The sequence below is a fragment of the Esox lucius genome, chromosome 25 (genome assembly GCF_011004845.1).
Source record: "Esox lucius isolate fEsoLuc1 chromosome 25, fEsoLuc1.pri, whole genome shotgun sequence".
NCBI classification, from domain to species: Eukaryota; Metazoa; Chordata; class Actinopteri; order Esociformes; family Esocidae; genus Esox; species Esox lucius.
In genome coordinates this window covers 13,406,227-13,426,671 of record NC_047593.1, presented here as the reverse complement: position 1 = coordinate 13,426,671, position 20,445 = coordinate 13,406,227, and the positions used below count along the sequence as shown (strand labels likewise).

Below are 20,445 nucleotides of genomic sequence, written 5' to 3'. Positions count from 1 at the left end.
ATGCCCCCCGCCCCCACAACTCCAAACCACCAAGAGTTCCTGATTTCACGGCACATACCTGTATTGGACAGCCAATCGAAATGCTGTCGTCCCGTAATCTGAGCAACACAAGGTTCAGGACCAGCATACCAAAGATGAAATGATGTCGCTGCCTGCCCGAGTGCCGACTGACGGGACGTCATGGGGTGATTGGATGTAATTTGATAGCTAATCTGGGATTAGCTCGTGTTCCCTTTGATACACCTCCCTCGTGCTAATCTGGTTTGAAACACCTGGGGGATTAAATCCTATTAAAGTCCCGGGAGTGTTATGTTCTGGTGGAGTGGCACTTCTGCCTGACGCGTTTGGGGCTGGGTGACATGTCTAATCCCTGTCGGGTAAATACCCCGACACATGCTGGATTACATGTAGTCACGGTTACACTATGTCGGTGACATCACAGGGCTTGTCAGCGTGACTTACCTCCGGGCCGTTTGATATTCAGTCAGACATATCAAAGAGTACTTAAAGGGCATGTCACAGGCTGGCTTACAGAAACAAAAAATTCAAATGGGAGTAAAAAGGAATACAATAGGGTATTAGTTATTAAAACAGGCGAGAAATTAATCAGACGAAACATCAGAGCCCGTTTAGTGGCTTCAGGAGAGACAAGAGGCTGTAGAATAAAGGGTTAGTGAGGAGTGTGTTTGATGTCTGCGTTTTGTCATGTCTGGTGTGGTTGTAAATACCAGGAATTCCCTTCTTTACCCCCTCGGTGATATGTAACGACCATCAAGTCATTTTAGCTTGGATTGTGAAATCTGGCTAATCTATGTCATGCCTGGATTACGACCTACGGCCCTGGGTTTGTGTGTGTGTCACGTTGCTGTCACTGTTGGTCACAGGCAACAAAATCAGTTCTGGTGAGACATTTTGTGTGTCATAAATTCATAAATTCCATTGGTTGAGACTGAGCTATGACTGCTATACTGTTGGTATAATGTTAGTGTGAAAGGCTTTGTTAGGACCACTTGGTGCTGAGAAGGTCTGAATGCCTATTCGTTAGGTTGACTATCAACACACACACGCTAGAGCTTTATGTATAATTTAGATTTTCAAAATAACTAGGCAGCAATCACATCCATCATTTACTGCAATACACATAGTTTAGTTTGACAAGCATGGTTGATGTTTTTTTTCACTCTGTAATGTCGATGATTGCAGAATATTTCTAATGTCGAAACACAAACTTGGGTTAATTGGGATTTAAGTTTATTAAATTTATCATTGTTTCTATCAACACCTCTGTAGCGTCATTGAGTCGCGGGCTACAATGGATTGTATGAAAAAAATGTGCTGACCAGCTGGTTTAGAATGAAACTTCTTCTTGGAAAAGGGAGGATTTCCCAAGCAGTGTCTGGCTATGCTAATCTGCTGTAACAACAAACGTTTTCCCCTCTAACCAATCTGCCTTTGAACTGAAGAGACAGAGAGAGTTCTCAATGTGATTATATATATTTATCACTTTCACCTTCTCAAATAACAATGGACTGATAATCCAAAGGGTTCCAGTGCTGATTAATATCCATTATGGAGTTTGTGGGGAGAGGGAAGAGGAGGGCAGAGGAAAACCATAGGGGAGTTTCCTCTCTCCTTCTACTTCTCTTTTCCCCTCACTCCCTCGTTCCTCGATCTGGTCCTTTCCAAAATCAATGTCGGTGGGAAATGCACGACTCAGAGGTTGTGTTTTTGAAATCCCCTACATTTTTCACTGTCCGTTTTTCCTTGTAGATTGTTGGTTATGAATGCAGTTGACAGCAGGTGGAGCAACTGTTTGGGGTTCTTTAAATCAGAAATTAATCTGGAACCATGAAGTCCATACCCGTCTCTACATCACTGAACTGTGAATAAGCTTAGTATTTCAAACAGCTTCCTGTAATAAAAATACATTTAAAAAAATTATTCTTGTAAAATATTATATTTTCCAGTGGACTTTTTCAGCACTTATGATGACCAGTGATACCTGGTAATCAGGTACGGGTGCTTCACATTCTGGTGGACTGAGGTGCCCTCGCCTTAGCTGCCACGCCACTTAACCCCTAACCACTAAAAGCTTTTAGAGGACAGCCCCAGTTCAGCCTGTAGTACTGAGTGATGGCAACTCAGTCAAAACAAAGTCTGAGTTTTCGCTGAGGGAAAGAGAACAGCGTTCCTGTTGAATCAGTCGGGTCCCGTAGTTGAGTTAATGTTAATTAATGTGACATAAGAGAAAGAGCAAGGTATTGTGGAATATCTGTTGATAGCGGGTTACAGTAAAGTGTTTTGTATTGGGGGGCTATAACAGAGACCAGTTGCCTATATAAATATTACAGTTTTAATGTAAGCATTTGCAATTAAATATAAATGAAATGTAAATAAATAAAAAAGAATTAAGAAGCTATTACAGTACATGGATGTGACTCTGCTGGAGAACTTTGCTCTCAGTAGGTGTGACCTTGTGCATCTATCAAGGTGTCTGTGGGTGAAAGCCGTCAGTTCTGTTTGTGTGACCGCTTGATTGATGAGCGCTCTGTAGCCTGAACTCTCTCCTCTCTCGGCTTCCTCCATCTCTCCCTGTGACCGGTTGACTGACGTGCCCTCTGACGCGCTCTCTTCCCCATGTCTCTGCAGGCCATTCGCTGCACTCTGGTGAACTGCACATGCGAGTGTTTCCAGCCCGGGAAGATTCACCTGCGGACATGTGACCAGTGCAAGCACGGCTGGGTGGCTCATGGTGAGAGACGGACATTTTGAACAAGCCATTTTGAACAAGCCATTTTGAACTAGCCATTTTGAACTAGCCATTTGGAACTAGCCTTTTTGAACTAGCCATTTGGAACTAGCCTTTTTGAACTAGCCTTTTTGAACTAGCCACTTTCAAACACAGACAACCTGGATATTTGGCTAATTTATCCCCATTGTGTTATATAATATAGAAAAGGAATGTTTTTTACTACAGTATAGCAAGGTTAGAAATGTGTTTATCTGCAACACAAGTTTTTCTGTCTCTCTTTTACACTACTTTTTTCTCCTGCTCTCTTGCTCTCTTTAGTCCTGTGAAGTTATAGGTCCCCATAAACCTGCCTCTTTAGAGCAGACAGGACCAGAGACACACACAAAACGCACACACACAATTCTGCACACTCCTAACACAGGGTCAAAGATATCGGCGTAATATGCAGTGCCTATATACACCGTTTTATGTAGGGATTGAATTTATATAGTCTAATTTTATTACCTCATAACTTATAAAGGGAACAGATGAAAATAAATACGTGGAAAGATATAATAAGATTTGTTACATGTTTGATGATAATATAGTTGTTTTGATAAAAAAAAATTTAAACATGTTTTTTCTACCATCCAGAACATATACCAGTCGACTTCATGTCCCTGTATGTTTTGGTATGTTCAAAGTCACACCTGTACCTTAGATCAGTCACACCTGTACCTTAGATCAGTGTTCACTGGAGAGCGGCTGGACTGGGATGGTTTCAGGAGACAAGGAAAAAGGACAGAGTGAAACAATGAAAGAAAAAAAAAGGGGGAAAGATAAAAGAAAACACCTGTTTGGCCCAGCATAGAGAGGGCCTTCAGCGATCAGAACAGGACCCCGTTGAATATTTTTAATCTCCCCCTCTGAACTGTCAGAGGGCCCTGCTCGCGCTCCACTTTTCATTTCATCTCGGCATTGGCAGCCACTCTGACAAGTTGTTCTTCATTTTTTATGATGTTCGTGTCTGGCTGAGTGTGTTGTCAGGCAGAGCCCCAGTCAGCGGAAAGCCTGTCCCGGGATCAGAGGAGGCAAAACCAGGTGTCACACAGACAGACAGAGGGGAGAGGGGGAGGGAGAGGGAGAAAGGAGAAAAAAAGCAGGTGAATAACTGTGAGGGAAGAGGGAGGTGAAGAGAGACCGTGTAGAGCAGCAGACACCAAAAAGACAGAGTAGAAAGTCAAATTATGGGTACCAGAATACGGAAATAAGAAGTATACCACCAGAGATAAAACTAATAAAAAAAAAACATGGAGACAGAGAGAAGAAATGGGACACTTTCAAGGAAGAGAGCGTCACTAACATAGAAGAAAGAGTGATTGAGAGAGAGCTGAATGGAGGACAGGCAGGAGATACCAATAGGAAGATGGTGGGGGAGAGAGGGAGAGAGGGAGGGAGGGACTGAGAGGGAGGGAAAAAGAGAGGGAGAGAGAGAGAGAGAGAGAGAGAGAGCGATAAATAGAGAAACAGCAGACAATGACATTAATGCCAGTGTTTTATCTGATGGTAGGGCACTGTTTCCTCCAAGAAAGACTTCCAAACCTTCCCATCACCTGGAGAAGCTGGTGTGTGGGGGTGTGTGTGGGGCTGTGGGTGTTATCACCTTATTAACCAATATAAAACTCAGTCATGTTGTGAATCACAGTAAATATTCTGCATCAAGTCATTTTATGTGGCTCTGACCTAGTGTGTCCCTTCTCCCCCCCCACCCATCACCCCCTCACCCCAGCGCTGGACAAGCTGAGCACCCAGCACCTGTACCACCCGACCCAGGTGGAGATAGTCCAGTCCAACGTGGTGTTCGACATCAGCAGCCTGATGCTGTACGGTACCCAGGCGGTGCCGGTCCGGCTGAAGATACTGCTGGATCGTCTGTTCAGTGTGCTGAAGCAGGAGGAGGTTCTCCACATTCTACATGGCCTGGGCTGGACCCTGCGTGACTACGTCAGAGGCTATATACTACAGGTAGACGCGCGCGCGCACGCACACACACACACACACACACACACACTCGGTTCAGACGGAGATGTGCCCTCCTGTAGCGAGAGCAGCTCAACTCTTGGAGGCCTCGGAGATACTAACTTTACAGACATTCCTTGGACTACATGTAAATAGTATATAAACATTCCTTATGGGAATGGGAATGTCAGCGTGTATGGACCACGTAACGGGAATATCACTGGAATTCTTGACACGCGCACACAGACAAACACGCGCAGGAAGGACGGGGCGCGAGCAGTGACGCGCGCGTTTCAGTTCACTCGTTCCTGCTTCTCTCAGCCTCGACACACGTGCACGTCCCTCTCGCCGTCCCGATCTATTCCGAAGGTGACCGCTCAAAGGAACGGTGGCGACCGTTTCAAAAGGCGCTGCCCAATTCTCCTAGCATTTTCCTATTTGTTTCAGCGACTCCCGTCCTCCTCCTAACGTGTTCGACGGTGTCCCCCCCCCTCTGGTACATTTATTTTTTTAAAAGAGGTGAAAAAAAAAAAACGAGAAAAATGTCACGCCAGCAGACTTTAAAACCACCGTCGTTCTTCCCCCTCCTTTCGTACCTCCCACCCATATAATTGCATTCAGACACATTTCCTAATCAAAGGTACTAGAGGTTTCGTTCTCACAAAGCCCAAACCAAAGTGTTCCTGAATGAATTAGTTAAGAACGAGGGGGAACATGTGCTTGTGGTTAGCCTGTTCGCTGGTGAGTGTCGTCCCAAGCCAATAGCAGCACTGCGGCGAGGCTAGCAAGGCAGGCGAGGTACCGTGGCTGGAGCTTGTGTGTTCCGCAGAGGATCGTGGGTAAGTGGAACAGCATGGCTGGAGTGAGGGAGGAGAGAAAAGGGAGGCTGGGAAAAGGAAGGCGGTTTTGAGGCCTTGTATGTGGAAACAGCTTCTGTGAGTAAACCACTTGCAGACTGGTACAAACACACACACACACAGAGACACACAGAGACAGTCAAAGCAATCCTATCCACTCAATATTACAGGTTTTATTCATAGTTGTTCCATTTTATATTCAATTTACCTCACAAGAATGTTTCATTTATGTTTTATACCATCGTAGCTAAGGCTGACCATCAAAGCTGTAATGTCACGCTGCTCAGTAAATCACTGCAAAGTCTTAGAAAAGGCCCTCAAATGCCATGTTTTCAGTTACTTGTTGTCAGTCACAGTTACCAGTCATAGGGTCCTATTAGCTTGTAAATAGCTATGAAATTCAATCATCTCCCTGCCCAGCAGCACCAAAGTTGGGTCTGTGGCGCGTTTCTCCTTGCTACACGGCTCTACGGTAGACCCAATAAAAGACAGATCTGCTGGATGTTGACAGGGCGTAAACATTTAACTTCCTGTATTTAGTTAATGTTAATGTGATATAAAAATGATTCGTATTGGGGAGGACATGTTTTATGTTGCTATTGATTTCAGGGTGTTTATCATGTCAGTGTGTTGGATCATTTCAGTTCGTCGGATCGTTTAAGTCCACTGGTTCCCTTCTGTCACATGGACTTTTTTTGCCCAGTTTTTTTAGTTTTTTTTTTTTAGTCTGCCGAATAATTTGAGCAAGTTGAATTATTGAAGTGCGTGGGATCATTTCAGCCAGGTGGATCCTTTTAGTCTGTCGATACAGACACACACGTCAGTATTCACGAGCTTGTCTTATTTTAATTCTTTTTCTTCCCCTTCCTCTGAAGTAAATGGGAAGCCTGATTGCCAGTTCTCCTTGACACCTGAGCCCTAGGATCCAAACCCTTTCCATGTCATCCCTCTCGCTGGCTTTTGAGTCAATCATCCCCCGTCATCCCCCATGACGTGTAAGTCACGGCCCGGTCCAGGATCCGCGCTAGGTGTGTGTGTGTGTGTGTGCAGGTGTGTGTGATTGCGCGCATGGCGGACGTGCATGTCAATCGAGCGGAGTGACGAACCCTTGTCAGGAAACCGTCGACACGCCGTACACACACACACTCTCTCTCTCTCTCCCCCACTAATGAACCCCCCTTCTCCTCCCCTGCTCCTCCCATCCTGTCTTCCCTCTGTCATGTACCTCTTTAGGTGTGTTTAGAGTGCTAGTCAACCCCTCTCTTCTCATCTGTCACTCCCTGATCCTGGTTCAGCCGGGAGCAAGACAGAGCAGGGATTAGCGGTGGAGATAATCAAGGTGATGTCACAGCCCTCACTACCCAGCATGCCCTGGGCCATTATTAATATTTTACACTTAGACAGAAAAAGTGTAAAGGAGCTTTTGGGAGATGGGGAGGTGGTTTCTTTTCTTCCAGTGATCAAAGGGGAATTATGATATCACGTTGATAGGATAGATAGGAAGTGTATATTTGTAGTGATATTTCAGTGTCATATTTTGGGTGTATGTGAACAGCTATAAGAATCTTTGAGGAGAAATCCTGGTAGAACAGGGTAAAAAGGAAACCTACTGCGGATATTTCACCTGTCCTGATGAGGAAATGGCTATTTCCTAGGCTTAGGGCTTAGAGTTAGGGTTTAGGGAAAATAGTGTTTGAATTGGAATATCTTGGATACTCACAAAGATTGTAATTGTGTGTGTGTGTGTGTGTGGGCAGCAAGGTGTCAGTAATGCACCAAAGGACACTGACAGAGTATACAGTGCCAACAGACACACACACTATAGTTCCCTGCTCGTTCACCCCATGACAATGCCTTAAGTTGTGTCAGCTCTCTCTCTCCTCCTCCTCCTCTTTTCTATTGGTGACCGTGTGTGTGTGTGTGTGTGTGTGAGACACCCGCGTAATGTGTGACTGCGGGGTCTACACCATGTTGAAGGTCCCAGACAGCCTGGTGAATAAATGAATAATGTTCTCTCCATCCCTCCGCCCTTCACCTGTCTCCACGGTAACACCACTGTCACCTGTAATCACTGTCCGCCCGCCCGTACGCTCCCTGGCTGATTTGGCCCTCCGTCTGTCAGTCACACACAGAGACACAAACAGGGACATACACACATATATATATATACACACACACACACACACACACACACACACACACACTGGTGTTCTCTGGACTGTGAAGAGAGGGCCTTTTACTCCTTTATCTGTTGTTTTTCCTGCTTCTCTCACTCTCTCCCTCTCTATCTCTCGGCATTAATCTGTTTGGCTTGGCATGCGGCAACACGGGTATGAAGAGTCTGTTGCCTTAACTGAACCCTCGGCGTTACCACACGCAGCTGCCCTGCGAACGGAACGTCTTCGTGATGTCCGTGGAACACCAGGGGGTTGTCGTGGTTCCCTCCATGTCTTGAGGACGCCCCCTGTTTACACGGCTCCTTATATTTGTGCGTGTGTGCGCGTGCGTGTTCGTGCGCTCCGTGCGCGATATCTTTTTGTGTGCGCGTGAGTGCTTGTATATATTTTTATTTTATTGTTTGTGCGCGTGCCCCCGTGTCTCGGCTGTGTTGTACGGAGCAGAGCGGCACCAGGCCGGGCCCTAGGAGCCAGTTCATCTGGTTCTGCTTTCTTTCCCGTGTGGATATTCCGGACGCTCCCTGTAGCCACGCGTCTCTCTTCTCACCCTGATTCGTTTCACCGGCAGTCCTTTTATTACCAACATTATCGCTAGATTAATAATATGATCAAATTCATAATGTTTCTATTTGAATAATGCCCCCTTTTTTGGGAGCGGGGCGTGGGGATTGTACTTCAGTCTTTGATTCTATGAGATGTTAATGATATATCCAAACGTCGGCGAGACACTCGGCTCCCCGTTTAAAGTCGTCATGCTTAGGCACGGTCAACGCCAGGGTAAATATATCGCTGAGGCGTGACTAAATATGCGTACACTTGGCAATTTACCATTGTAATAGGCTGTTTAAGCAGCAGGAAATGAATCGATAGCATAAAAAGCTCAATAACTCGTCAAGTGGTTGGAATTGTGATTTGTGAAGTGAGGAGAATTATAAATAACATCAATATCCATTAAAATGAATGATTGTGTTTTTTGTTGTTGTTTTTTTTCACCCTCTATCTTTTCCTGAGGACCTTTTTTTTTTAATGATCTCACCTTCATGTTTCAGACGGACAGACGCTGCTTCTATAGCAATAAGCTGAGACCCTCTGCGCTGTAGTTCTCCGTTCCCCCAGTAAACACATTCTTATGCCCACCGCAGGGACAAACAATTGCTCCCTTTGATCTCATTTTCAACTGTTTTAATTTCAAAAAGTGCTTTAATGACCTCAGCAGCGGTCCTCGATCGCCACTCCACCACTAGTGTGCCGTAAAATAATCCATTAGTAAATTGTAGAGAAAACCCTCCGGAATCATTACAGATCCCATCACCGCTTTAACTTGCGCTAGTGCCTTAAGATAAGGAAACAGGAAGCAGCAAGGTAAAGGGATTTTAGTGGAACGTGTTTGTTTTGGATGAACTTGGGGAGAGGATGTAAACCCGGCATGGTTGTGTGTGTGTGTGTGTGTGTTTGAGACCTGTTTGTCACCAACGCCAAATGATTCTGGAGGTCGTTGTAGGGTCATGTACTGTCATCGCAACACGCTAGGACATCATTTAGAGTCGTAACATCACGTATGCCCTCTACCCAAGTCCCAATGTGCCCGTTCTAACGGGCGCTGTACATTCAGTCGCCGAGGCGATTCCGCGTGTTTCTCACAGCTAGCCGTGACCGCTTCTGCCTTGACAACCATGGCTGACCCGTCACCCGCGGCTCGTCCAAGATGATGCCCATTCATCTGGTGTCCATATGAAACACTTAAACACTTGAGGCTTTCGAGGACAACTTACCTCCTCCCTGAAGATCACTGTCCCCTCCAATACTCACAAGGCAAACCTCCCACAGCCACCACCCAACCCCCCCCCCCACACCCACACACACCCCGTCCTCCCCCTAAAAGCTCAACTCAAAGCAACGTGCGAGGATTTGAGAACGGTCTCATGGATTCCAGCAGCCATGTCCTTGGCTCAACCGCTCAGCCCTTTCCAGCCGTCTGTCCGTCCATCTCTCCATCCACGTCTCCCTCGCGGTCCCGGCCAGAACCAGCCCTGTTTGTTGGCCAGCACCGCCCCAACACCAATGGAGACCAGATGTCTCTGGTTCTCCGTCGGCCTGTCACCGCTCCGCTCCGTCCCCACAGATGGAATTCCTATCAGTCTGGGCCTCAGTCCTCTCTGCTCTTTTCTCTGTCTTTCCTTTTCTTGTTCCTTTGCCTCGTAAGAGAGACGGATACACCGAGAGAAGGGAAAAAAAACGAGTGAGAGAGAGTGAAAGGGAAAGAGAAGGCCTCGTCAGCCAGCCAACATGTGGGCCAAAGCCCGGGGTTTTCCTGAGCGACATTCTTAGTAATGTTCTGTCCTTGTAGAACATTGGGCTTCCTCCCCCTTTTATGAGATGTGGTTTTCCTGACTCCGCCACGCTCGCAGGAGACCCAGATGGAACCGCTAACGCACAGTGCTAACACACACCAGCACACACGGAATAGCGGAACACACACATCTCCAGCCCTCAGTCCTCCAGTACCACCGTCCTCCCTCTCTGCTCCTCAACCTCCTGCTCACCTTACCAGACACACACGGCACAACTGGGACATTTTATTCAAATAACGGGACATCTGGGCCCAAGGTGGGGCCCATCCGATCCAGAGTTGCTCAGGGGAATGTGTTTGGGGGGGCACCACCTGTGGCTCAGAACCTCTGCTCACTACTTCCTGATTTATTTCATCACAGATGTCCTCTGGCTAAACCTCCTAACGGAGGGGAGATGAGAGGAAAGGAACGAGGCCAGGGTCAATCACCGCAGACACACACACACCCTTCGACCTAACACTTGCTACTTGTTTTGTTGTTATTTGAATATTTTCCCTGTATCATGTTTGGAAATAGTTATCATATGAGTGACGTTATTGAGTAATGTCTCCTAGAACAGGAATCCAGTTATCAGTGGTATCTGGCTGTCATTTATGACTGCAGCTGTCCGCTGTGATGGAAGCAAAACCTTGTCTCAAACCGAGTCAGATTTGTCCTGGTTGTCATTGACAGGGAGAGTTCTTTGCAGACTAATTACCGGGTTAAATAAAGTTGGAAAAAGTAAACAAACCTATTTTTCCTCCTGCTCGGTCTCTTTCGGGGTTTGTCAAGGGGAAGGTCACCCTGTCTTCCATCCTTCCATGCCTCCTCTGAGAAACTTCCATTTTAGGTAGTCACGCTCCACGCTAAATGTTTTGGACCTGATCACCGACCTCCCTTACCCCGTACCTCCTCCCCTCTCCTCCTCCTCCTCCTCCTCCATCACTACCCTCCTCTCGGAACCTGTTTTCTGTTATCACTGTCCCGCTGTCTCGGTCAGATGGAGAGAGATGGACTGGGAGAAGCCATTCCTGAGATGGAGGAATTCTTCTGAATCATATGGTTATGATTTTGCGGGGGAGGTGGGGTCGACATCAAGCTGGATTTTTTTGTTTTAAGGCTTAGTGTTGGCTCAGTGCAAGGAGTCGTTCAGCTCCAGGCAACATCAAAGGGCCCGATGCACTGAATCAAGGTGATTTCTACACACACGCACGCCAGCCACCCCAGCTCCCGTAGTCTTATCGCTGTCTCATTACTCCTTTTTCCCCTTCACCTGCTCCTCGCACCAGTTCAGCGAAGGAGGGAGGGTTGAGACTTTAGGGTTGGAGGACCTGAGCTTTGGGGTGACAAACCCGGGAGCTCCTACACCTCAACGTGAGGACCAGGAGGTGCCCTGCATATCTCGTTGAACCCCCGACAACGGCTTTGTCCCTCCGTTACAGGCCGATTCCTGTTGACCCAAACTATAACATGGAACAATATAACTTATGTTCTCCAGAGGGGAGTTTATTTACTGTTGGATCCCAGTGTGAGAATTCTCCCTGTCACTTTTCCCAGAGCAGTGGTGTTGTAGAGGCCCTAATATCAGTTGAGTGTGCCAAATCCATAGTCCCACTCTCCAGTCTTAAACCAAGCCCCAAATGGATTCAAGCTGGAGGGAGTGGGTTATGGGCAGGTTACATCGTATGAAGGAATTTGGGAAGTAATTCCTCTTATATTGGATTTGGACAGGATCCCCACTTTCTACCACGCTGGGCCTCCATCACGGGCCCAACCTGCCACCAGAGAGAGAGAAGGGGAGGGATGAGAAATTAAAGGTGATAAATTATGACGCGACACCATTTCTGATTTATTACTTTATTCAGGGTGATATTCTACTATAACACCAACGTCACATCAGGTGGAAGTTGAGTCAAGAAACACACCTCGGAGTAAAAATAAAATAAAATAAAAAAAGGAATACGGGAGGTTGGGCGAAGTGATCAAATTCCTTTGAAGTTACACACTGTGATCCTTTCAACATTCTGTGTGTGTGTGTGTGTGTGTGTGTCTTTTAGATGGCAATATGTGGGGCATTGTAAACATCTGCTACGGCCGTTGTAAAGCAGACAGATGGAATATTTTCAGCTATCTTGGCTGCTTATCTTCTTTTAATGATTTGTATAATCAGCTCCGATAGTGGTGCTTTCACACGCACCAGCGATCACCGAGGCGTGTTTTGAGAGGGAGAGCACCAGGACTCTACAGTCTCTCCTTCCACTCCAGTCCCGTAGGTTCCTTCCAACCCTGTTCCTGGACAGCTATCGTCTTGAGACTCCTCTCTGGAGAACGTCGCTCTGCCGGAAAAGGGTTGGGTAGCCCTGCCATTATTTTTGTGAGTAGCTAGCGGGCGAGCGAGCGAGCGTGCGTGTTTTTCCTTGGTGTGTCTCGGCCCACATCTAGTCACTAGCCCCGTCTTCAGTTCCTGGGTTTGGGGTGTGTGTGCCTTCGTTAGGCTGCCCGGGGGCCTGAGGTGAGCCCGGCGGATGCCTACCATTGATCCTGTTAGGCAGTGGCGTGCTAGGAGTGTTATTCAGGTCACACCAAGCTCCTGCTCTGCTCCTGCTCTGCTCCTGCTTTGCTCCTCTCTTCTGCTTTGATGCAGCTGTATCCTTTTCTCATCCACCCCGGTCTCTCTCTCTATCACTGTGTTTCTTTATTTCTCTCTCTCTATCACTGTGTTTCTTTATTTCTCTCTCTCTATCACTGTGTTTCTTTATTTCTCTCTCTCTATCACTGTGTTTCTTTATTTCTCTCTATCACTGTGTTTCTTTATTTCTCTCTCTCTATCGCTGTGTTTCTTTATTTCTCTCTGTTTCTGTTTCATTCTCATTCCTTCTGTGCCTTTTTCCTCATTCTCTCTGGTTCTTCTCTCTCTCATGCCATCTTTCTCCACGGTCCTCTCCACTTTGGCCCTTTCCCTCTGTTTTCTCCTGTTTCCCCCTCTGTCTTTCTGACCTCCCTCTCTCAACTCTGATTTAGATCAAGTCTCCCTCTCCTTACCGCCCACCCACACCCTCACCCCTCCCTCTCTTTGCCTCTGTCCACCCCCCACCCCTCCCTCCCCCCTCTCTGCAGCTGAAGGGAGGAGTGCTAAGTACTTTCTGTTTGTGTACTCTGGCAGTAGCAGTATTGAAAAGCAGTTCTGTGTTGTGTTATTTCACTTTTTATGTTGTTGTTTTTAATCCCACACCACCCTGGACAACACCCATGTATAACAGACACAGATACCTTCTCTCTTCTGTCACAGTCTCCCCCCCCCTAGGTTTGGTCTCCAGTTTGTTCTATAAATGTTTGTTATCTCATGGCTATTTTCTGGTCCTCACATAATGTACACTCCCATTCCTGCAGGACGCACATCCCTCCATTTCCCTCTGTTCTTATTTGCTCCGTTCCTCCCTCCCTCATTCCCTCGCTCCCCACATCACTGCGTGGGGGACCAGACCTTTAATGGGAGGATATTCCAACAGCCTCTTCAACTATCTCTTTCAGGATTACCTGCACGGTGGTCACATTCATATTTTAACAGAGCTCCGGCTCAACCTAGTGGGAGCCCCAAATTGATCAGTATAGGTCTTCCTTTATGGTCCAATTTAATGGCCATGAATATTCCATGGTGGGCTAGAGTGGCGGAATGGAGCGTCGAATAAATACGTTGGGAGGGGTAATGTGACATGCGGGGGAAGTGAAAATGATATATTTAACATACATGGTACATGGTCAGGTCTGCTGTCCCCCCAGGGGATGCCAGCGCTGGGTTTGATCAAGCTGAGGGGAGCCCAACCCCCCCTACCCCCACTCTCAACCCCCCACCGCCCCATGGGCCCAAATCCCCTAACACTGGGCCAACTTCAATGCCCAGCAGCCAATCCTACAGCTTTATCCGAGATGCTGGTTTGATTCGCTCTGCTGTGTATTCCCAGCTCTCTCTGTCCGTCGTTCTGTCTGTCGTCGCCCCCCCGCTCTGTCTTTCCATCCAACTCCATCCAACCAAAGCGGAAGGCCGTCAACTTACCCATGATCCTCCTCCGGTACCCTCAGAGTTCCACTAGGCAGCGGTAATTACAATGAAAAGGAATATTCCTCCTGTATTACCCCAAAATCCCCCCTCTTCCAATCCTCCCTGTTCATCCCTACATCGTTTGCGATACACAGTGCACTCAAACCTAATGGGACTCCTGGTTCCTGCGTGCGCCTTTCCCTTTTCTATTCCGGTAGTGTCCGGGCCTCGGGGGAATTTCCCCCAAAGGAGCCTAGCAACGTGCAGTGGCTCCGCCGGTACAGCTGCCCGTCTTCCCCCAACTCTGCAGGAGCCGAACGCCCTAATTGACGCTGGGGATCCTCCGGCCTGCTCGCGTGTTTTATTTTATTTACCTCTCTGGCTTCTCTGCAGAGACGGGCCACATTATAATTATCTCCTCAAACAGAATCCCGTGTTCCACTCCTCTGTCTTCTCATCTCCCCCATCGCCTTTGCACGATGTAATATCCTGTCAGCAGTGGAAGTGTGTGTGTGTGTGGGGGGGGGGGGGGTTGTTCAGAAGTGTCTGTCCTAGTACCGCAGCCTTTGTTGTGGAGGGAAATTGAATTGAACTTCAAGGTCAGCGACACTAATAGCGGAGGTGTGAGTGTTGATGTTGTGATGCCGGAGCGGATCCCTGCCATCGATCCGCCAGCCGTTAAGAAGGGCCGTCACCGCCGCTCAGATTAAGGCACTTCCGACCGCAGTTGTCTGGGGGTGGGGGCCGTTTTGGGGGCCCTACATCGGAGGCCCGGCGCATATCCCGGTGTTCTTCATTAAGTATTGCTTTGCCGAAGTGTCGGAGAGACAAATGAAATGGAAAGGTGCCCCCGAGTCTCCAATACGAGACTAGGGTAGAGATCTTGAAGTGGCACAAGGTCCTCAAAAAATATAGCTGTTGTAAGGCCCCTTTAGACCGTTGCCACGAGCACACACACACGTGCACACATTCACTGCTGTTGGCACACAGACCCAGGCAGGATTAGTCCCCTCAGCGCCAGCGTGCACGTCGCTTCCTGTGTGGATGGAAGTGTTTAGATGCCACGCCGTGTCCTGAGGTGGGGCCCCTGGGGGCCCGCTCTCTCATAAAGTAGCAGGAGGCCGGCACGGGAGGAAATGAGCTAGGCAGGCTGGGAAGGAGGGTGACGCATGGTCCACACAGGACCTCACACACACACACACTCGCTCACTCTCACACACTGATACCTTGTATAGACACATTAACATGTGCACACACTTTACAGGCCCACATCTGCATACACAAATAGACTTTGTAGGTAACATCACATGCTCGCGTAGTTAAATCACACACACACACACACACACACACACTCTCTCCTAATTACATTCAGACACAAACACACTCCTCAGACACAGCGGTGTGACTGCGCGGTGAGTGTGTTACCTCTCGTCTTCCGCTGGCGCCCAGCTGTGTTTGACTTGTCGGCGGCGCCTCAGGGCACTGTGATGTCATTGGCACGGGACAAGGCCCTAGACCGACGTGTTCTCTTCCCTCATTGGTCAGACAACCCCACCAGACGGATGCCAGCACTCTGAAACACGCTAGGTGGCATGAATTATGAAGTCACCCGGGGCACCAGTGGTTGGCATCAAATATGCTTGAGTCTTCACAATCCTTACCAATGTGCTGTCGGGTCTTTCTCAGTATATCTCTCTCTGTCTCTCAACCAAAGTCGTCGCCACGCCTTTGTAGCTTTCAGGCTTCTTTCTCTGTCACCTCCCTCCCTCCTTTTCCTCGTTATCTGTCTCTCGGTGGCATGTCATGCATGACTGTCTTTATTAAGCAGGATGACCTGCCATCCAGGTGCGAGGGAGGTGAGGAAGGCTTCGTTCCCTCTCGTTCCCTCTCTCCGTTCAGGAGACCCTCTGCCAATTGGTCGGGCTTCACTTAACCACCGACAGGAGACGCGGGGAGGATGGAGGGCGCCAGGGGAAGGGTGGCTGTGGACGCATGGCGCCCCCAGTCAGAGAGGGAAAGTGAAGGCTGTCCTCACTCCTCGGACTGTTAACACACAGTAAGAGAGCGAGCGATGGGTAAAGAGAGAGTACAGTAACTATCCCATCTATAACATACAGTGTGCAGCCATGTCTTGTGTCTTCTGTTATTTGTCCTCGGTTCAGCTGTAGTACAGTTTAATGCTGGCAGTCTCTGCCTGCTATATGTGAGCCCTGTGGTATAGGCCTAATGAATTCAGATGGCTCTGCTGTTTTAAGAGGACATACTGGCAACGGCTTTGAGTGTTTGTTCTCGCTCATTTACCCTGTCACATTTTCTTAAATGGCTTCTACTCTTGCTCGATTGGCCCTCTCTCTCCTTCAGCGTTGATATCTTCATGCTTCCTCATGACTCGAATGAGGCAATAGCGAGATTTGTTTTAAAGACACAACAGTATTAGGCCTGCCCCTGTTCCTTGTCACCCAGTGACAGGCCACGCCAACGATTATAAAACACTCTCCCTCTCTTCCTATTGGTGGCACGACAGCGGAAAAAAAAAAGAAGAAGAAAAGGAATCTCTGACAATAATAAACACGTCCATGGATGCCAGTTCTTCAGTGTGGGGCCTTATTGTTTTACAGGATCTAACCAGCAGCTTGGGTGTTTTGTTCTTCTGCCTGTGTGGTGCCAATAAACAATCAGTGCATTAAGTGGCGAGCAAATGGAATCAATTCATTCAGTTTTGGGGAGATTAGTGCAGAGAGTGAGGTGTGAAGCGCCTCTCTCTGTGTTTGCAGTGGGTAATTAGAGCCCTTATTACCGGCCCTCTCAGCATGGTACCTGACTAGATTGTTTATTACAATATCACGGGGGGGGGGGGGGGGGGGGCTGGGGCAATGGGGGTAGCGCATGTATTTGTGAAAACAACGAAAACCAACAGGCCCTCACAAAAAAGAAAAAGCTCCCTCGTATAAAGGATAACGTCCACCCTGTGCCCAAGCCTGTCTTATTTAACGGGACGGTACGGCATTCTGGTCAGAGGTAGTGCACTATGGGAAATAAATGGGGTGCCCCTGATGAACACTGAAACAGGATGTGACAGGAGGGTCGCTCGGGCATGTGGCCTCCACTCCTCCACTGTGTCAGGCCAGTGACAACACGCCCAGGGTTTATTACCGCTGCTGAACCTGGTAGCAGGCCCTAGTGTGTCAGGCCAGTGACAACACACCCAGGGTTTATTACCGCTGCTGAACCTGGTAGCAGGCCCTAGTGTGTCAAGGCAGTGACAACACGCCCAGGGTTTATTACCGCTGCTGAACCTGGTAGCAGGCCCTAGTGTGTCAAGCCAGTGACAACACGCCCAGGGTTTATTACCGCTGCTGAACCTGGTAGCAGGCCCTAGTGTGTCAGGCCAGTGACAACACGCCCAGGGTTTATTACCGCTGCTGAACCTGGTAGCAGGCCCTAGTGTGTCAGGCCAGTGACAACACGCCCAGGGTTTATTACCGCTGCTGAACCTGGTAGCAGGCCCCAGTGTGTCAAGCCAGTGACAACACGCCCAGGGTTTATTACCGCTGCTGAACCTGGTAGCAGGCCCTAGTGTGTCAGGCCAGTGACAACACGCCCAGGGTTTATTACCGCTGCTGAACCTGGTAGCAGGCCCCAGTGTGTCAGGCCAGTGACAAATGGAAGTCACGGAATCCAACCGACGAACGCTCGCTGGTCACACACGGTGTAACACGCAAGCCACGATGTGTCCCGGTTCACCAAACAGCCCCGACGGGTGTCGCCTGGGAGACCCTACACTTGTGAACTTACACTCATTGACCGAATGGGGGCGCTGTAGCTATCAATTGAATTATTTTCCAATAGCTGTGTGGGTTTTACCAGCCTGGTAAGGTCCAAAGATTCTGGCAATGGATAATGAGGCATAGAAGATTGGACACTTTCAGGACATTTCGCCTGTCGCCACTGGGCAAAATGCTAGGTGTTGGGTAGGAGTTATCGTACTAATGTCGGGGGGGAGTAAATGTAAAGTGTGTGTGTGTGGGAGAGGATGTGTGTATACCATACAGAGTGTGTATTTGTGTGTACTCCACTCTCTGCACTGTAGTATACATAAGCATGATGAGCTCTCTCTCTTTCTCTCTCTCAGTTTTTTTTTTAATCTCCTCTGTCTTGGGGCTCTATGCCAGATGGGGCGTTGGTGCCAGGCACTGCTTTCCTTATCACCCCCCCCCATCGCTCTCTACACACACACACACACACACACACACATAAACAAAGATAAGGGAGGGAACGTCCCGAGGGGTACAGAGTCATTACTGGGAGGCCGCGGTCGCGTGGCAGTGTGTGTGTGTGTGTGTGTGTTTGTTAACAGGCTGACAGGTCACCCATCGTTCTTCCCTGTAAGTTGCACTAACTGCTAACCAGCCACAGAAATGTGCTAAACACCATCCGAGTGCCACTTCCTGTCATGAGCCAGACTCCGCCTCATACAGACCTGACAGTGACTCCACAATGTGATCATTACCATAAACCGACGAGATGTTAACACTGACACCTACCCTCTCAGTCAGCTCTGCCTGTAGCTCTGTATAATGGTAACACCTGTGACACGTGCCACAGTTAAACAGCTCTCTGACAGAATGTAGGCCGCCGTCTCACCCCAGGTCCTTGGAAAGCACCAAAGCCCTTTCAAATGACAAACTACAAAGTGCTCCTCCCTACCGTTCAGCCAGGTCTAATTACCAACTGGTGAGTTACCAGGATCACCTTCAGATCAAGGCAGGCTTCCAGTGTCCCCCTAGGTGAGAGATGTCCACGGATTTCGTTGATTCCTCTCACCTTTACCAGGTTTCAAAGCACAGGAAAACGGGCCCCCTCTTTCATTCGTTGTCGTTCAGTGAGTCTAGTCAGTCAGGAGGCAATGACATGGCGCTAGGGCGCTAGCTCTCGTTAGCGATGTGTTATTTACAAAAATGGGCAAAGCGAGCCCGACGCAAATGTACTTGTGCGCTTGTCGGAACATGCTGCAGTCCAAAATCATTACCTAATCAAAGATGTTTAAAGTCTCGTTGGGTGAGTATTTCTCCCCGCAGATGGATTGTTCCTCGTAGCTCTCCCTGCGGGTGGTGCGACGCTGGAATGTTTCCCCTCCGTTCCATGTCGTTATGACTGCATCAGTTAGTTCCTCCAAGCTAAGCAAGCAGCCTAGGTGAAATATCTCTGGGCCTAACCCCTGCCAGAAGTCTGTACTGTTATCAAAGACAGAGACGCGGCCACCTTCCCCTTTATGGGCATGTTTAGCTAATCTTGCTACTGGCCTGCTTTTAAGTTGAAACAGGTGTCGCCGCTGCTAATGCTACGCTAACTGTTAGCAGCAAGCGCTTCAGCTGCGAAGTCCTTTCTGGAGTTTTCTTTTCAGATTCCACTCGATTCCACTTGTTTGGCAAAGGGGCCTAAACTCGACTATCCTCTTGATTGGGGATTTATTGGAGTGAGCAGCCCTTTCTTTTAGGTCATAAATCATTAGGCAAAGGGGGTGTTTTTGTCTCATTGCACTAGCTGTTACAACGTGTTGAACTGATTTTGGAGGCATGTTGAGATCCCAGCCTTTAGAGAACGCGGTTCCTTGGGTTCCTGGTGAGTGTACGTAGATCATGTCACCACCTGAGAACATTACGATGTGCCACAGGGCCATTTAAGTTCACAGGCAACAAGCTCTGTGGGAGGGAGATGTGAAGCAGGGATGGAGGGAGAGTGTTTTGACTCAGGGCTGCACCTTCCACATGTGGAGAACACTGGGTTCAAGAACTAAGAGCCCTGATGAGACCCTATCACCCTTTTCTTTTTCTGCAATCCCTGTGTGTGTGAGACCGAGAGAGAGAAAAGTGCTGCCTCGCAATAAAAGAGGTTATAAAGCGAAAACCTATCCAGCTTGCATGCGAAGCTCCTCCATACCCACGTCCAGGACAGGAACATGAAAGGGGCCACTGTGTCTCAGCACTAAAAAGACACCATCACTCAGGGATGAGCAGCTCCACACACAGGCCAGACTGGTTCTCTCCTGTCCACTCTCTTTCCCTCTCTCCCCCTCCCGCTGTGTTTCTCCCTCTCCCATCTCTCCCTCGTCGACCCCTAGTCCACCCATCCATCCAGAACTTCCTTGGTCCCGATGTTCCCGGCCCCCAGCCCAAATGGAAGGCTCCTAGCCAGCCCCCCCCCCCACAACCACACTTTATATCATGATTTACGGTTATTCCCCCTGCTGGTATGTGCTGCAGCGAGCGGCGACATCAATGCAGAAGAAACA

The 20,445-nt window shown here is 48.5% G+C and overlaps 1 protein-coding gene across 5 annotated transcripts in view; it reads left to right on the top strand.

The window, feature by feature from the left end:
- Window positions 1-20,445, top strand: part of bnc2 (basonuclin 2) — a 163,556-nt gene that overhangs the window by 111,511 nt on the left and 31,600 nt on the right. For all 5 annotated transcript variants that reach the window (XM_029118179.2, XM_029118178.2, XM_029118177.2 and 2 more), the window contains 2 exons: window positions 2,650-2,752; window positions 4,521-4,756. In XM_029118179.2, coding sequence (XP_028974012.2) covers window positions 2,650-2,752; window positions 4,521-4,756 — 339 coding nt within the window. The remainder of the gene's footprint in view (window positions 1-2,649; window positions 2,753-4,520; window positions 4,757-20,445) is intronic.